We start from the raw sequence: 15,503 nt of genomic DNA on the forward strand, positions 1-15,503 counted from the left end.
GTAGATATGTGAGTGTGCTGATTTAAAATTAAAGGGAAAGCTTGAAATGAAACCACAATTTGCAAAAAGCATGCCACTCAAGAGCCATGAAAGTTTATATTCTGATGAACCTTAGAGCCCTTCAACGGGTAATGTCACTTTTCCTAAATGTTGCATATTCAACAAACACAAAGTATTTTAATAATTTATCTGATGTGAAACCGATGGTGCTCATGAAATCTTCAATATATATTTAGTTCAGCCACAAGACAGCTCAGCTAATTTTTAATGTATGCACTATATTGATTTTGCTGATATATTTTCTTCAAAGGTTAATAGTTTTATAATAAATTGCACATGAGGAAGTATGAATTCCGATACCATACTGCTATGCAATGACATTGGCAATTTTCTTTTCTCCCCATCCCCTTCTCTTCTTGCCTCCTTTATCACTTCAATTAGAAACATTATAGTTTTCTTTAATTTTTATTCTATATTAATCTTATAGGTATTGATTACATTCTTCAGGTTGTAGATCCAATTGACAAGGATTGAGCGTTGGAAAGTTAATTAGCTAGCTTGATCGCCTTTTAAATTGAAAGAGGTACGTATGAATATATTTTGTTAATTCTTTTATTAATATTATGCAAATGTTAGAAGAGTTTGAATATCTTAGATATTCATCTGTAGTGAAGTAGGTTCTGAAAAATTGTGTGCTGCGGTGATAACAGAAGGTTGAGAACTTGTGTGCCTTAGTGAAGTAGGTTCTGGGCTTGTTTGTCTGCTGGGAGATATAAGGAAACAAATTTATTGTTTGAATTACTTTTTATTGATGGCTTGGTCAGTATTATAGAGAAAATGTTGCCTTTTTTTTCTTTCTAATTTTGTTTTATCTTCTTACATGTGTTTGATTGATATAAATTAACAAATGGTTAGGTTAGTAATATAGGGGAAGAGCTAGCATACTTATTTATTTAATAAGCTAATATGCTTATTTATTTATCCTTTTTTAATTTGTATAGAAGAGAAGATATGGATAAAAAATGGATGTCAGCGAATAGGTTATCTGAGGAGTACAAGAACGGAGTTGATTTTTTCTTAAGGTTTTGTTTGGAGAATGGGGGAGACCCAAACTTTACTTGTTGTCCATGTCTAAAGTGTTTTAATGTAACAAAGTTGAGTTTCAATAAGATCAAAGAACACTTATTCTTTAATGGGATTGACAGAAGTTATAAGATATGGTATAGTCATGGGGAGAAACCCCCTAATATACCAGATCCCCCTAGTAGGATTAGTAAAGTAAGGAGGAATAGAGATGAAGTGAATTGGGATTCATTGGATGAAATGATTGATGATGCACGTTATGGATCAACAGTAGACCCAAAAAAGTTCGAGACACTACTTAGTGACGCTGAGAAACCGATTTACCCTGATTGTAAAAGATTTACAAAGTTATCGATGCTTCTAAGGTTGTTTAATTTGAAGGCAAAACATGGATGGAGTGATCGAAGTTTGACAGAATTACTTAGTTTTTTGAAAGAATTGTTGCCTGAATGTAATGAGATGCCAATGTCATTTTATGAGGCCAAAAAAACAATATGTTCATTAGGCATGGAGTATGAAAAAATCCATGCATGCCCTAATGATTTCATACTATACCGAAATAGGTTTTCTGATGCAGAATCATGCCCTACTTGTGGTGAGTCACGATGGAAAAAGAAAAGGAATGGTGAGGATGTTAAGGAAGGAATACCCGCCAAGGTTTTGTGGTATCTTCCACCTATACCCCGTTTCATTCAACTATTTAGAAATGCTGAACTTGCTAAGAGTTTGTCATGGCATGCAAATGAGAGAGTGAAGGATGGTAAATTAAGACATCCAGCTGATAGTATAGCTTGGAAGAGAGTTGATCTGAAGTGGCCTTCTTTTGGCGATGAATCTCGAAATCTTCGTCTAGGTCTTTCTATTGACGGAATAAATCCGCATAATAACCTTAGTAGTAAGTACAGTTGTTGGCCTGTCATGCTTGTTATATACAATCTGCCCCCATGGTTGTGCATGAAGAAGAAGTTTACCTTATTGACTTTGTTGATATCGGGACCTAAACAACCAGGGAATGACATTGACGTCTATCTAGCTCCTCTTATTGATGACTTAAAAACTTTGTGGAATGAAGGGGTTAGGGTTTACGATGCATACAAACAAGAAGAGTTTAGCCTTAGAGCGGCATTGTTGTGGACAATCAATGACTTTCCCGCTTATGAAAATTTATCAGGTTTTAGTGTGAAAGGCTATAAAGCTTGTCCCATTTGTGAAGAAGAAACATGCTCTCGGTACTTGAAACACTCCCGTAAAGTTTGTTATATGGGACACAGGAAGTTCTTGAAGAGTAATCATATACTTCGAACTTGGAAGAAGGCATTTAATGGCGAACAAGAGTTTGGGGAGGCTCCCCGACCTTTAAGTGGAAGCCAAGTACTCGAGAAGATGTCTAAAATCATTTTCAAGATGGGGAAGTCTAAAGTAAGTATAGTTAAGAAGCGGAAGGGTCGTGGAAAGGCGAAGGTTGTGGAGGAACCAAAAAGTTGTTACAAAAAGAAATCGATATTTTTCGAGCTTGAATATTGGGAACTTTTACTTGTGCGTCATAATTTAGATGTCATGCACGTAGAGAAAAATGTATGTGATAGTTTGATTGGAACTTTGTTGAATATTCCTGGAAAGAGTAAGGATGGAATTAAGGCGAGAGAAGACTTTACTGCATTGAAAATGCGTAATGAATTAGCTCCAAAGCCAGGCAATGGTCGGACATTTTTGCCACCTGCTTGTTACACATTGACTAAAGATGAAAAAAGGGAAGTTTATGATTGTTTGTTCAATATAAAAGTCCCTGACGGATATTGTTCAAATATAAGGTCGTTGGTAGACATGAAAACTTGTACTTTGACTGGCATGAAATCTCATGATTGTCATATTCTAATGCAACATGTACTACCAATAGCTATTCGATCAGTTTTACCTAAAAACGTTCGAGAGATAATCACAAGGTTGTGTTTGTTTTTCAAGTCACTTTGTTCCAAGGAGGTTGATGTGTATACGCTAGACAAGCTACAACATGAAATCGCTTATATTTTGTGTAAACTGGAGCAATTCTTCCCACCTGCCTTTTTTGATATAATGATTCATCTCACTGTCCACTTAGTTAGAGAGGTACAATTTTGTGGTCCAGTTTACTTCAGATGGATGTATCCATTTGAGAGATATATGAAGATTCTTAAAGGATATGTAAGGAATAGAAGTCGGCCCGAAGGGTGCATCATTGAATGTTATATTGTTGAAGAGGCAATTGAATTTTGTTATGAATACATGTCTGGTGTACAATGAATTAGGCTTAATGAAGTAATTAATGCTGACATTTAGAGTCGTCGAGGTAGTGTTGTATGCACAGTTACGCGAGATGAACTAAATGAAGCACATCGTCTTGTGTTACAGAATACTAATGAAATTCAACCTTACATTGAGTAAGTTTATTTTCATATAATGCATGTATTGTGTTTGTTGTAAAATATCACAATTATCTTACTAATAACACGTAAATTTTTGTTTAGACAACATTTCAACTGGATCAAGACAAAATTTCCATCTAGGTCTAAGAACAAAAAATGGTTACAAGACGAACATTATCGTACTTTTAGTAGTTGGCTAGAGCAGAAGGTATTTTTTTTTCAATATTTCTTGAGTTTAGTCTAATGTTTGTTTGTTTTGTATGTTGTTTTGATAAATGTTTTTTTTTCAATAGGTTGTGAATGATTTGAGAAACCCATTAAATAATGTGTCAGACATTATTAAGTGGATTTGTCGAGGTCCTTCTCTTAATGTCACTAAATTTTCATCATATATGGTGAACGGTACTAAGTTTGCTACTATGGAGCGTGGTAAAAATAGAAACACACAAAATAGTGGTGTAAGTCTTATTGCTACAACTTTCCAAGTATCTACATCGAAAGACCGAAATCCTATTGAATGTGATATGTCTTTTTATGGTGTAATTAAAGAAATATGGGAGTTAGACTATATCATAACTCAAGTGCCTGTTTTCTTTTGTGATTGGGTGAAGAGTGATAGTGGAGTCAAAAAAGAAGATTTAGGTTTCACATTAGTAAATCTAAATCTATTAGGGCACAAAACTGATCGATTCATAATGGCTACCCAAGCCACACAAGTATTTTATGTGGATGATCCAGCAAATAAACAGTGGTCTGTCGTGCTCACAACACAATCAAGAAATTGGAATAGTAATGACGGTGATTTGCACGATATACCTCTTGTTGGACAACATGTCACATACACTTTACCTGAAAATGATGATCAAATTGATGGTGATAGTTCTTGTTGTCGTGAAAATGGAGAAGGTTTATGGATTGATTTATAAGATTTGAGGTATGGGTTTGTTGTGACATTTATAAGTTGTTCTTGTTTGAAGAGAGCATTATTACTTGTTGTTGACTGCGTTTTTAGCCAACGACGTGAGAACGTCAAATACGACGAACCTTCAAGAGAATGTAAACGACAACAGACGGTATAAACAAGAAAAGTAAATAACACAGAATTTTTATAGTGGTTCAGCCCCGATTGTCGGTAATAGCCTAATCCACTTAGAGTTGTGATTTATAAATCTATACTCAAGATCAGATGGACTATGCCAACTGAGTTTCTTCAGTATAAATTGTGAAAATACAAGAATTCTCTCTAATTTCAGCACTTTCTCTCTCTAGAATAGACAGACCCAATTTTATCTCTCTAGAAAGAATAAGCAGAAGAAGTCCCTCTCTCATCTCATAAGCTCTCTATTTATAGAGATGGGATCCTCAACTGATATCCCCTTATAATAGGGATATTTTACTATATTTATTATATTTATATTACAAATAAACATTCAACATTCAAAATGTAACAAACTCCCCATTTGTGGGAAGAATGAGAGATTCCCGCGCATGTTGTTGAAGTTGTATCTGACTTAGTCTCCTCTAGCTAGTTGGTCCACCTCCTACTCGCTACCCATGCAAGGGCTGGTTGAACGTGCATGGTGGTAGGTTGAACGTGCATGGTGGTAGGAGATGCACTTCTCTCCTCTAACATGCACTCTCCTCTAGCATGCCATGTTCCTCCTTGAACCAATCTCCTTGGCTTCTCCTCGGACTAAGGTGGTCCGAGGCAACCTCCTTGGCACCTCACCTTGAACAACATTGAGGGAACCTCACCTTGGACAATATTGAGGGAACCTCACCTTGGACAATATTGAGGGAACCTCACCTTGGACAACATTGAGGCAACCTCACCTTGGACAACATTGAGGCAACCTTCTTTAGCATCTCCCAAACATGTCCGATCAAACACTGTATAGACTTTCCTTATGAAAGTCTAAGTCTCCATTCTCTTGCATGAGACTCCTCCTCCTTAGCTATTTACCTTGGACACGTTCGAGCCAACACTTAGAAAACCTTGGGAGGCTTGCCTCCTACACACCCTTGGGGTCTCCTAGGACCACACCCTCCTTGGGGTCTCCTAGGACCACATCCTCCTTGGAGTCTCCTAGGACCACTCCCCTTAGCTCTCCTAGGAGGCACTCTCCTAGATGCATTCTCCTTAGCCTCCTAGGATGCATTCTCCAATTTTTGGGTATAACACTTGTTTGTTTATTAATTCATTTATTTCATTTTTTAATCACAGATATCTTCATATGATCCTTTGGCTGATGATTCCAATGAAGAAGAAAATGAAGAGGAGGTTAGAGAAGGAGAGCATATGGAGGAGGGTGATATACCGAGTAGAGGACCATCCTTTTTGAAAAAAATTAGCAAATTGAGAAGTGAAGGGAAGCAAATTAAGGTTGAGTATAATGAGTTTGGTCAAGAAATCGGTGACGGGAGGGTAGACTTGGCATCAAAGCTAGGGTCTATTGTACGAACAACTATATCGATAGAGTATAAAGATTGGGCAGCAGTACCTCAAGAAAAGAAAAGACAAATATGGGAGATAATGAAGGTACGTAAATTACTAGATTTTTTTGTTTTCAATAGTAGATAGATACTTTCAAGTGAAGAATCAACAGATACAAAGTTATACTGATTGCATATATATGTTTAATATCTTTACAATTTTTTCCCTTAATACTTTTTAGAGCATGAAAACAAGAATTAGACCATGCACATAAATTAAAATAGTTGATGAGCTTTAAAGTGACGGCTACCAGCCAAATCAATATAAATATATATTTATATAATTATTTAACTTTATTATTCTGAGTTTGTTTGGTTATGTTTGTTTCCCACTTACAAGTCATATATTCTTTTACCTTGATTCATTATTATCTTATTCAGCTTTTATTTACTTCCTAGTTTTATGTACTAATTTAACTTTTAAGCTCATGACTTTGCAAGATTGGTGTATATTATGGAAATGCAGAAGTGACAAGTAAATTTTTTATAATATGTTTCACATTTTAAACTTGCAGGAAACATTTAGGTTAGACCATACACACAAAAAATGATTGTTGTCTAAAGCAGCTAAGCGATTTAGAAGTTGGAGAACTTATCTAACCAAAAGATTCATAGTCGACCAAATGGAAAAAATTCCAAATGAGTTCCCTCCTCGAAGACCTAGAGGATATGAGTCTATTATCGCCCCAGAAGTTTGGCTTGATTTTGTTAATAAGAGATTGAGTAATGATTGGAAAATTATAAGAGAGAAGATGCAAGCTTTACGAGCAAAGAATGAATACAACCACAAACTCTCTAGAGGAGGATATCAGCATGCTCGAGAGGTTCTTGGGAACCAAGTGTTTGAATTAGATAGGGCTGATTTGTGGGCATTAGCTAGGAAGAACAAGAAAGGAGAGCTTGTTGGGGGTGCAACAGAGATACAAAAGAGAATTGTAAGTGTATAATTATATGTTTCATGATTGTCATTACTAATACTCATTGACAAAGGACGAATATTATTAACTAATGTATCTCATTTCACAGGATCATTACCGACAGCTCCAAACAGAAGGTAAATGGGAGCCTGACGGCCCTAATGATGTGCTGACAATGGCGTTGGGCACCCCTGAGGCCCGAGGGCGTGTTCGTGGTTTAGGTCTAGGTGTGACTCCCACACAATTCTTTGACACTCCGAGGCCAACGTCAAGGAAAACGAAAGAGAACCAAAAAGATGATTTCGAGCAACGTCTTCACGAACAAGAAGAACGCCTTAATCGTCAACAAGAAGAAAAATATCGTGAAATGGATGAACGATATCGTAAACAAGAAGAACTTATCAACAAGTTGATTGAAGCCAACAAATCCCAGCAAAGTTGGCATGGATCTTGTTCGACTCCATCGGGAGTACCATTTGAGGGGACTTACGTACCAGACCCACCACAATCTACTACTCACGAGGTAGCAAGAGGGGACTTTAACGTATCAAACCCACCTACACAACCTCCTATGGATGGGGTAGCAGGAGTGGACTTTTATGTACCCGACCCACCTCTACAAGAACCACCTTGCTATGAAACGCCTTCTATACTGGTAATAATTGTTTAGATAAAGAATATTGATTTTTCTTACTATTACATCATCACTTATATGTATAACATGTATATTTTATATTATAGGAACGTAAATGTTGTTTAGCTGTTGGGTCACTTGAAAATATTGTTGCCTTGGGAGTCGTTTTTGAGACTGCGGAAACTAATCTCCACTGCGTACCACTAGGAGACACAAATTATCGCGTGGTGATAAAATATGCTCTTAAGGAACCGGCTAGACTCCTTAACCCCATTCCTGACATTGAGATTTTTACAGTTTTTCAAGCTGTTAATGTCCGAATAGCGTGGCCTAGACATTTAGTTATGTTTTCTGATTGGGATGAACATGTAATATTGTGCTTATATTATATTAATCAATTTTTTATTTTACTATTTATATGTTCATTAATTGATTATTTATATGTTTACAGGATGGTTTAAGAGCCAAAGGAAAATCAAAGCAACCATTAGTAACTGAAGCCCAACAACGAAGAGAACGTTTAAGACATCCACAAGAACCTTTAACACAAGAGGTTCAACAAGAGCTTCAGTTACCACCTTACTTGAGAGAGATTTATAATATAGTATCAAAGTGGCCTAACGGTGAGTGTGTAAATGGATGCATTGACTATGATGTATTCGCTACGGATATGTCAGGCTTGTATATATTGAAGAGCGACATACTTGAGTTCGTCAGAGGTGAAAAAATTGGCCAAACTATTATAGTCTCCTACATTAGGTATCATTTTACAAATTTAGTTTATTTAACTTTATTTATTTGACTAATAAGTCTAGCTAATTATGTTTTCATATACTTTTGTTAGGACACTCTACAAATGGCTCTTAGACCATCATAAGCCGCATATGTTTCTATTTGTCAATCCTAATGTCGTGGCCACTCAAACAACTCGAGAAATTGATCGTGTTGATCGTTTGTTTAAGCAATTCGCTAGGTTATGTTAAAAAAAACAATTCATGATTACTCCTTGGAACCATGGGTTAGTATAACTATATATTATATTCTTTAATAAGTATGATATTGGCATTACTAAATAGTAGTTGATCTAATCTTATGTTTCGTATGAAGCGACCATTGGATGTTGGTACTATTGGCTCCTGATGCATATCACATTCGTTTTTTGGATTCGGTTAACGCACCAATGTCCAATCGTCCACAAATTGGAGAAACAATCCTTGATGCTTATGCCAAATACTTCAGGGCTAATAAACAATCAATCCCAAGTGAAGTGAATTACCAAAATCCATTGGTATGTTTTTACAAATTTTAATTTTAGTTTATACTTTGAATATTCAAATTTTATCAATTTATTAGTATAATTACTTAAATTTTTAATTATTAGTGTCCACAACAACCAAGTAACAAGGAATGTGGATATTACATAATGAGAATGATGAAGGACTTGGTTCAATCTAACAATCGGTCTACCTATTTGAACGGTATGTAAACTATGTATCAAATATTATTAATATTAAACTTACACATTTTGTCACTTTAATTAATATATATATTATTATTTTTTTGCAGCTCAATAACAAAAGACCATATTCACAATAAAAAATTGATGAGATGCGAGAAGAATGGGCCAAAGATATGCTACCGTTCATCCAAAATCATCAAATTTAGGCCCCTAGGCTTTTTTTTGTTGTTGAATAGATCAGCTTTCCCATTTTATTGAATATATGGAGGATTATAGTTTCAACCTTTTTTTTTTAAAAAAAAAAAAGAAAAAAATTGTAGACTTTTTCTTTTTGTTATTATAGGTGTCAACATCTAGCCATATAGTGCAATATTTGTTATTTTGATTATGTGAAAATATTTGCAATTACTGTTTTTTCTATTAATATTTAGCTAAAAAATATTTTCTATTTAATGAAATATTTTAATTTAAGTAATTATTAAATATATATTATTTATTAATAAAAAATTAATTATTATTATGAAATATATAAATAATATATAAGCACGTTTCTAATATAATATGATTTGAGTATATTTGTTTAAAAAAAAAATCTGATTTGAATATATAACAAAAAAAAAACCTGGTTTTAATATATATATATATATAGAATAAAAAGACAATAATAATGGAGGTATATAAGGTCACTTGGTGGGTGACATTAAGTTTTATTTAAATAATAATAATAATAGTTAAAACTGATAAAATAAAAGGGGTACACATTTAAGGTCGCCCAAAGGGAGTCATCAAATGGAGGTATATAAGGTCACTCAGTGGGTGACATTAAGTTTTATTTAAATAATAATAATAATAGTTAAAACTGATGAAATGCCCCATTTAAGGTCGCCCAAAGGGCGTCATCAAATTGAAAAGAAAAAAAAAAGTAAAAAATGCATTTTCTCCTTAATTTATCATGTCCAATTTTGTTGGTCATTAAAAATGCACATTTAATGTCTCCTGCTATAATGACCAACTTTGTAGGGATATTAAAAATATTTCATCACCAACAAAAAATGTCATTAATGACCCTTTTTGTAGTAGTGTATTTTCCTTACCAAAAATACCGGGATATGAGAATAGTTTTGGGACTTTGGAACACTCCTAAAAACCATAAATGGAAGGGTGAGTATACTAAAGAGAATGAGATTAAAAGAATGGAATAACTATACCATTAAGAATATACTTACCAAAAACCTTATGGTCAAGAACTTAGATTTCCTATTCAAGAATAAAGAATAAAGTTAGGGGCTGAGTAGAAAACTATAATAACTTGAAGAAAATAATACCAAATGAACTAGAGTTTTGGAATAAACTAACCTACAGTAAAATCAACATATCTGGAGCTGTAGGACTCCGATTTAGAATATCTTTATACCGTTATAAATATAATTAAATTATCTACAACTTTTTAGAAATACTATTTTTCGAAATTCATAACATAACTGGGTCAAAAATAGGTCGGAAGTTACAGTATTCTAAAGTTACGAAAAATATATTTAATTATCTAAATCACAAATAAATAAAATATCTAAATCACAAATAAATAAAATTGTGAGTCTAAATATCATGCTCCTAACAGATTCTGGTGAAGACTAAGTCTTATATTTCCCTTATTAAAATAATGATTCCTTAATAATCATACATATGACAAGTGTCATAATCCTAATCATCATATTAATAACCAGCAATATTAATCAAACCTTATGTTATAATTAATATTCTTAAACTATAGGTTAAACTTATAAAATCCATAACTATTGCTAGGAGTTTCCAACTAAATCCCGGCTTGAACCAAAATCCACAGTAATAAACATACTATAACTACTACTAGCTATTACTATTACTACTATTATCTAACTAGCTAAATAAAGTTCTTGGACTCTACATTTTGAAAACACCAATTTGACATCTATTGATTTTCTCATCAAAATCAATTTGAAGATGTCAATTTTTAAACACTTTAAACCAAAGAAAATAAACCCTCATTGATTTATTTAAACACTTTAATTTCTTATGTTTTAGTTTAAAATTATCTCCTCATTGAGATTAATTTAAACATATCACCATCTTATCCAAAATGAATAAATTTCTTTTTAATCTATTCACTATTGGTGTAAAGATGCAAAATTGCTTCTCCAATTTTGAAATGTCTTCTCATTGAATATTTAAGAATTATTATCACTAAATAATTCTCAAATATATTTCATTTGACCACACTCTAGACTATAAGTCTATTGAGTCAATATGTCATCTCATAATTTTTAAATTCATTTTTATCTATTTTTCTTGTAATGACAAGACATAATTATTAAAAGATGTAACCCCCTTAGGTTCATATTTTCTTATCTCATAAAATGAGATACTTATCTTTTAAATGAGAAAAAAATTTAAATTCTCAAATAATTTTTTTATTCACAAATCACGTACTAACAATAATATAGAATAAAACTTTTTAATTGCTATAAAATATTATTATTATAGTAATATATAATATATAATTCTAATTTTGATAGAATAAATATTTAGTAATTATATTTAAATTCAAATATTATAAAATATTATTATTATAATAATACATATTACATAATCTTAATTTTCATTAAAAATATTTAAAAAAAATACACCTCACTTTTTTTTTTATATATAACTTAATCAAATTAACTTATATAAAATCAAACTATGCCTTTCTCCAAGTGGTCTTCACTATCAAATTGCCTAAAACTCCCCAAAATCCACCATACCAGCAACTAATGCATTACTAAGCTCACCATCTTCGTCTTCTTAGGATTCTGACTTTCTGAGGCTTCTGGTTACTGTCTTGATCACAATCTCTTAGTAAAGGGTGTCCAGAAAAAGACAAACCATTCCCTTCATATATGGATACGTAGTCTGAAATTAATCGGTTGTTTCAATAATGCCAGACATGATTTCTAAATATTAGACCAGAAAGTTTGTTCATCAAATTTAAAAGGTTGGTTCTTTTTTCATTTGCTGTCGTTCCTTTCTCCCTTTATTATTTTTCTTTGATGTATGTGTATACTCGAATGGAAAAGAAAGACCAGAAAATACAAAGAGAGAAGCATGAAAATCAATTATTTTCTTTCACAGAAGAACAATAATAAATATATATCTTCATCTCATAACCAAAGGAAAGTGTCAAGTTCCCTTTTTTTTGTTTACATTATTTCATGTTTGCTCAACATACATTAACATTGGTCATAAAAAAAACTCTAAGAATCTCTCCTTCGCTCTGTCAACAAAGTTAAAATAAGCCATTCTCCAAGTCCTCTTCACAATTAAACTACCCAAAACTCCCCAAAATCCCACTATGAAACCCATAACTATGCTGATGACAAAGCCCATCTTTTCAAACACATCACTAACCCCACCACCTTTGCCTTCTCCATCTTCTTCTGGAATATGAGGATATTTGACATTGTCATCACAATCTCTGAGTAAAGGGTCACCACAAAGACCTGAATTTCCTTCATATATGGATGCATCATTAAGAGTCTGAAACTGGTTCTTTGTTGGAATTTTCCCTGACAGATTATTGTAGGAAAGGTTCAAATGATTCAGAAATGTTAAAGATGACATATTCTGCGGAATCGGGCCCGAAAGATTGTTCATTGACAGATCAAGAGTTTCCAGTTTTTCACAGTTCCCAATCGTAGATGGTATGCTTCCTGTCAAATGATTCATGGAAAGGTTCAAAGTGCCTAGCAATATCAGGCTTGTCAACTCCATAGGTATTTCTCCTGATAAGTTATTATCAGACATATCTAAACTATTGACAAGATAAAGAGTAGAGTTATATTCTTGCTGTCTTCCTTTTGCCACTATCTCCAATTGTCCCTGGTAAGTTATATCACTTTCATCCAAGTTTGACAGCTTCAATCCATTCAAATTTCCAATGCATTTGGGAATATGCCCAGAAAAATTATTGTGTCCAAGGTCCAAGATGTGAAGAGTCGAAAGGCTACACAATTGTGGTGGAATGATTCCAGTGAAAGAGTTGGATCTTAGACTTAAAATCAACAAAGAGCTCATATATTTTTTTTCTAGCCAAGTTGGAAATTCTCCAGAAAAGTTATTCTCACTAAGATCAAGACTAACCATTTTACTGCAGTTTTTTAAAGAAGATGGAAGTTCACCTGAAAAGTTGTTCTTTGACAATATCAAGAATCTAATATTGTTAAGAAAACCCATTGAACTTGGGATGGTGCCGAAAAGATTATTATTTGACACATCTACTATATACAAAAACGACACGTCGTTCCAGAAATCAGGGATTTGACCAGAAAGCTTATTATTTGAGATCACTAAGGTTGTCAATCCAGTTAGCTTACCGATGGACAAAGGAATACTTCCATTGAGAGAGTTTCTGGAGATGTCTAAATCTGAGAGAAAGGGCATTACTTCACCAACACTAGGAGGAATTGGACCAGAAAATTGATTATTACTCAAATACAACATGGTAATATTGGATGACCATAGGGGTAGAGGACCCTCATAAAGGTTTGACCTTAAGTCAACAGTACAAGGGTTGTTGAATCTTAGTGTGTTTGGCACCCGACCATGTAGTTGATTATAAGCAACATCTAGTTTGTCTAGCTGCAAATTGAGTTGCCAAAACCAATCTGGTATGACACCTGCAATTCTAGCATTGTTGAGTATCACAGTGGTCAACTCTTTCTGACTTTTAAGCCATAGTGGAAATTCAGGACCTAACTGACAGGATCTAAGATCGATGTATCTGAGTTGAAATGGAGGTACCCAATTTGAACTGATATTGAAAATCAAAGTAACATTCGGGGAGCTCATATAAATTGTTAACTCTTCCAAGCTTGAAAGATTAAACAAATGACTTTCAGTTATAACACCTTCCCAATTGTTTCTCTTTATATCTAACACAACTAGTGTTGAGAGCTGGCCTAGACTTGTTGGAATGTTGCCACTTAGGTGATTACTTGATAGGTAAATTTCTTTCACACATGATAAGTTTCCAATGGATGTTGGAATCGAACCCTGAAAGGAGTTAACCCACAATATAATGTACTTCAAACTCTTAATGAGTCCTAAAGAGTCTGGAAGATAACCTGTCAGCAAATTATATCCCAAATCCAATGTCTCTAAGCTCTTGTTGGAGCATTCAGACAAATCGTTGATGAAATGAGTTATTTCACCAGTAAATTTGTTGTTCGAAAGCATCAACGTTCGCAAATTGCATAACTTCCCCAAGTTTCGTGGCAAGTGACCTTCCAGACTATTCAGATTCAAGTGAAGCGTCTGTAGTGAAGTCAAGTTCGCAATTGCTTCAGGAACTATTCCTTGGAAATAGTTGGAGTTCAAGTCAACATAGGTTAGACTTTTAAGAGTGAATAGCCAAGTAGGAATTGCTGTGTTGAATGGATTATTTGACAGATCAAGAACCGAAAGAGATGTGAAATTGACAAAAGGAAGAGTTGGAGGAATGTTAGAAAGGCTACAACTTGAGAAGTGTAACTCAAGAAGTGAAGGGATTCTATTAATAGCTTGAAGCCAATATGTATCAGCCTTTGTCAAGTTCCAACCGTCTAGATTAAGGTACTTTAGAGAAGAAAGACCAGAAAGCCAATGGAGTTCATTTTCATTTGACTGAAAATTAACATTATTGAGATCAAGATAGCTCAATCTCGAGAGATTTCCAAGACTTGGTGGAATGGCTCCCCCAAAGTTTGCACCAGAAAGATTAAGATACTTAAGTTTCTCTAGTGAGCCAAAGAAGTTTGGAATTTGGACACCTCCAAAGTCATTCATGCTCAAATCTAAGTAACTTAAAGCTTTCAATAAAAGAAGAGAAGGGTTGATCTCACCGCCTAATGGGTCCGTGACTGTGACTGCTTCTCCATCACCCTGCAAATCCATGTCGTCTGAATCCTTGTAGTGAAGATTGAGCAGGACCACACGTCCAGTTATGTTGTTGCAGCCCACACCTCTCCATTTGCAGCAATCTTCTCCAACCCAAGATGAGAGCTGGTCTGAAGGATCTTCTAGGCCTCGTTTGAAGTCGAGCAGAGCTTTCCTCTCCATCTCCATGCAGCCAACAACACCCTGATCATGATCACCATCAAGATTGGCAAGGCTGAAACTCAGCTGAATGGATTCAAGTGACAAAAGTACAGTGAGAATTGTAAGGACTAGATGAAATTTAGCAGAAGCAGTAGAACTGTTGTGTTCCATTCTGAGCAACTTTGTTTTTTCTGTTAAATTTTCTGCATTGTGTTTATGGATCTTGTCCATATATAGCCCGACAGGATTGGAAAATGAATCCCTTCGTTGATTTGCAGTCAACTCGACCATTGCCATTCTGGTTTTTCTCTAATTGCGTTTTTGAATGGTGGCAGTTGAGATGGAGACATGTTGTAATGTGCCTTCATTGTATTGGATACAAGATATTTGAGTTAGCAAAATTTCTAAAGTGTTCATGTGAGGGC

General features: G+C 34.2%; 2 protein-coding genes across 2 annotated transcripts; one reads left to right on the top strand and one right to left on the bottom strand.

The window, feature by feature from the left end:
* Positions 1 to 1,026: 1,026 nt before the first annotated feature.
* Positions 1,027 to 6,450, top strand: LOC133813862 (uncharacterized). The gene is made up of 9 exons (XM_062246898.1): positions 1,027 to 1,843; positions 1,937 to 2,619; positions 2,704 to 3,264; positions 3,400 to 3,500; positions 3,588 to 3,693; positions 3,779 to 3,914; positions 4,035 to 4,138; positions 5,710 to 6,024; positions 6,445 to 6,450. The coding sequence occupies exons 1-9, from the start codon at positions 1,027 to 1,029 to the stop codon at positions 6,448 to 6,450; spliced, it is 2,829 nt and encodes a 942-aa protein (XP_062102882.1).
* A 5,686-nt stretch (positions 6,451 to 12,136) lies between these two features.
* Positions 12,137 to 15,375, bottom strand: LOC133813863 (receptor-like protein EIX2). The gene has a single exon (XM_062246899.1). The coding sequence runs from the start codon at positions 15,373 to 15,375 to the stop codon at positions 12,244 to 12,246; it is 3,132 nt and encodes a 1,043-aa protein (XP_062102883.1). The 3' UTR covers positions 12,137 to 12,243.
* Positions 15,376 to 15,503: the final 128 nt, after the last annotated feature.

This window comes from Humulus lupulus, chromosome 2 (assembly GCF_963169125.1).
Source record: "Humulus lupulus chromosome 2, drHumLupu1.1, whole genome shotgun sequence".
NCBI lineage: Eukaryota > Viridiplantae > Streptophyta > Magnoliopsida > Rosales > Cannabaceae > Humulus > Humulus lupulus.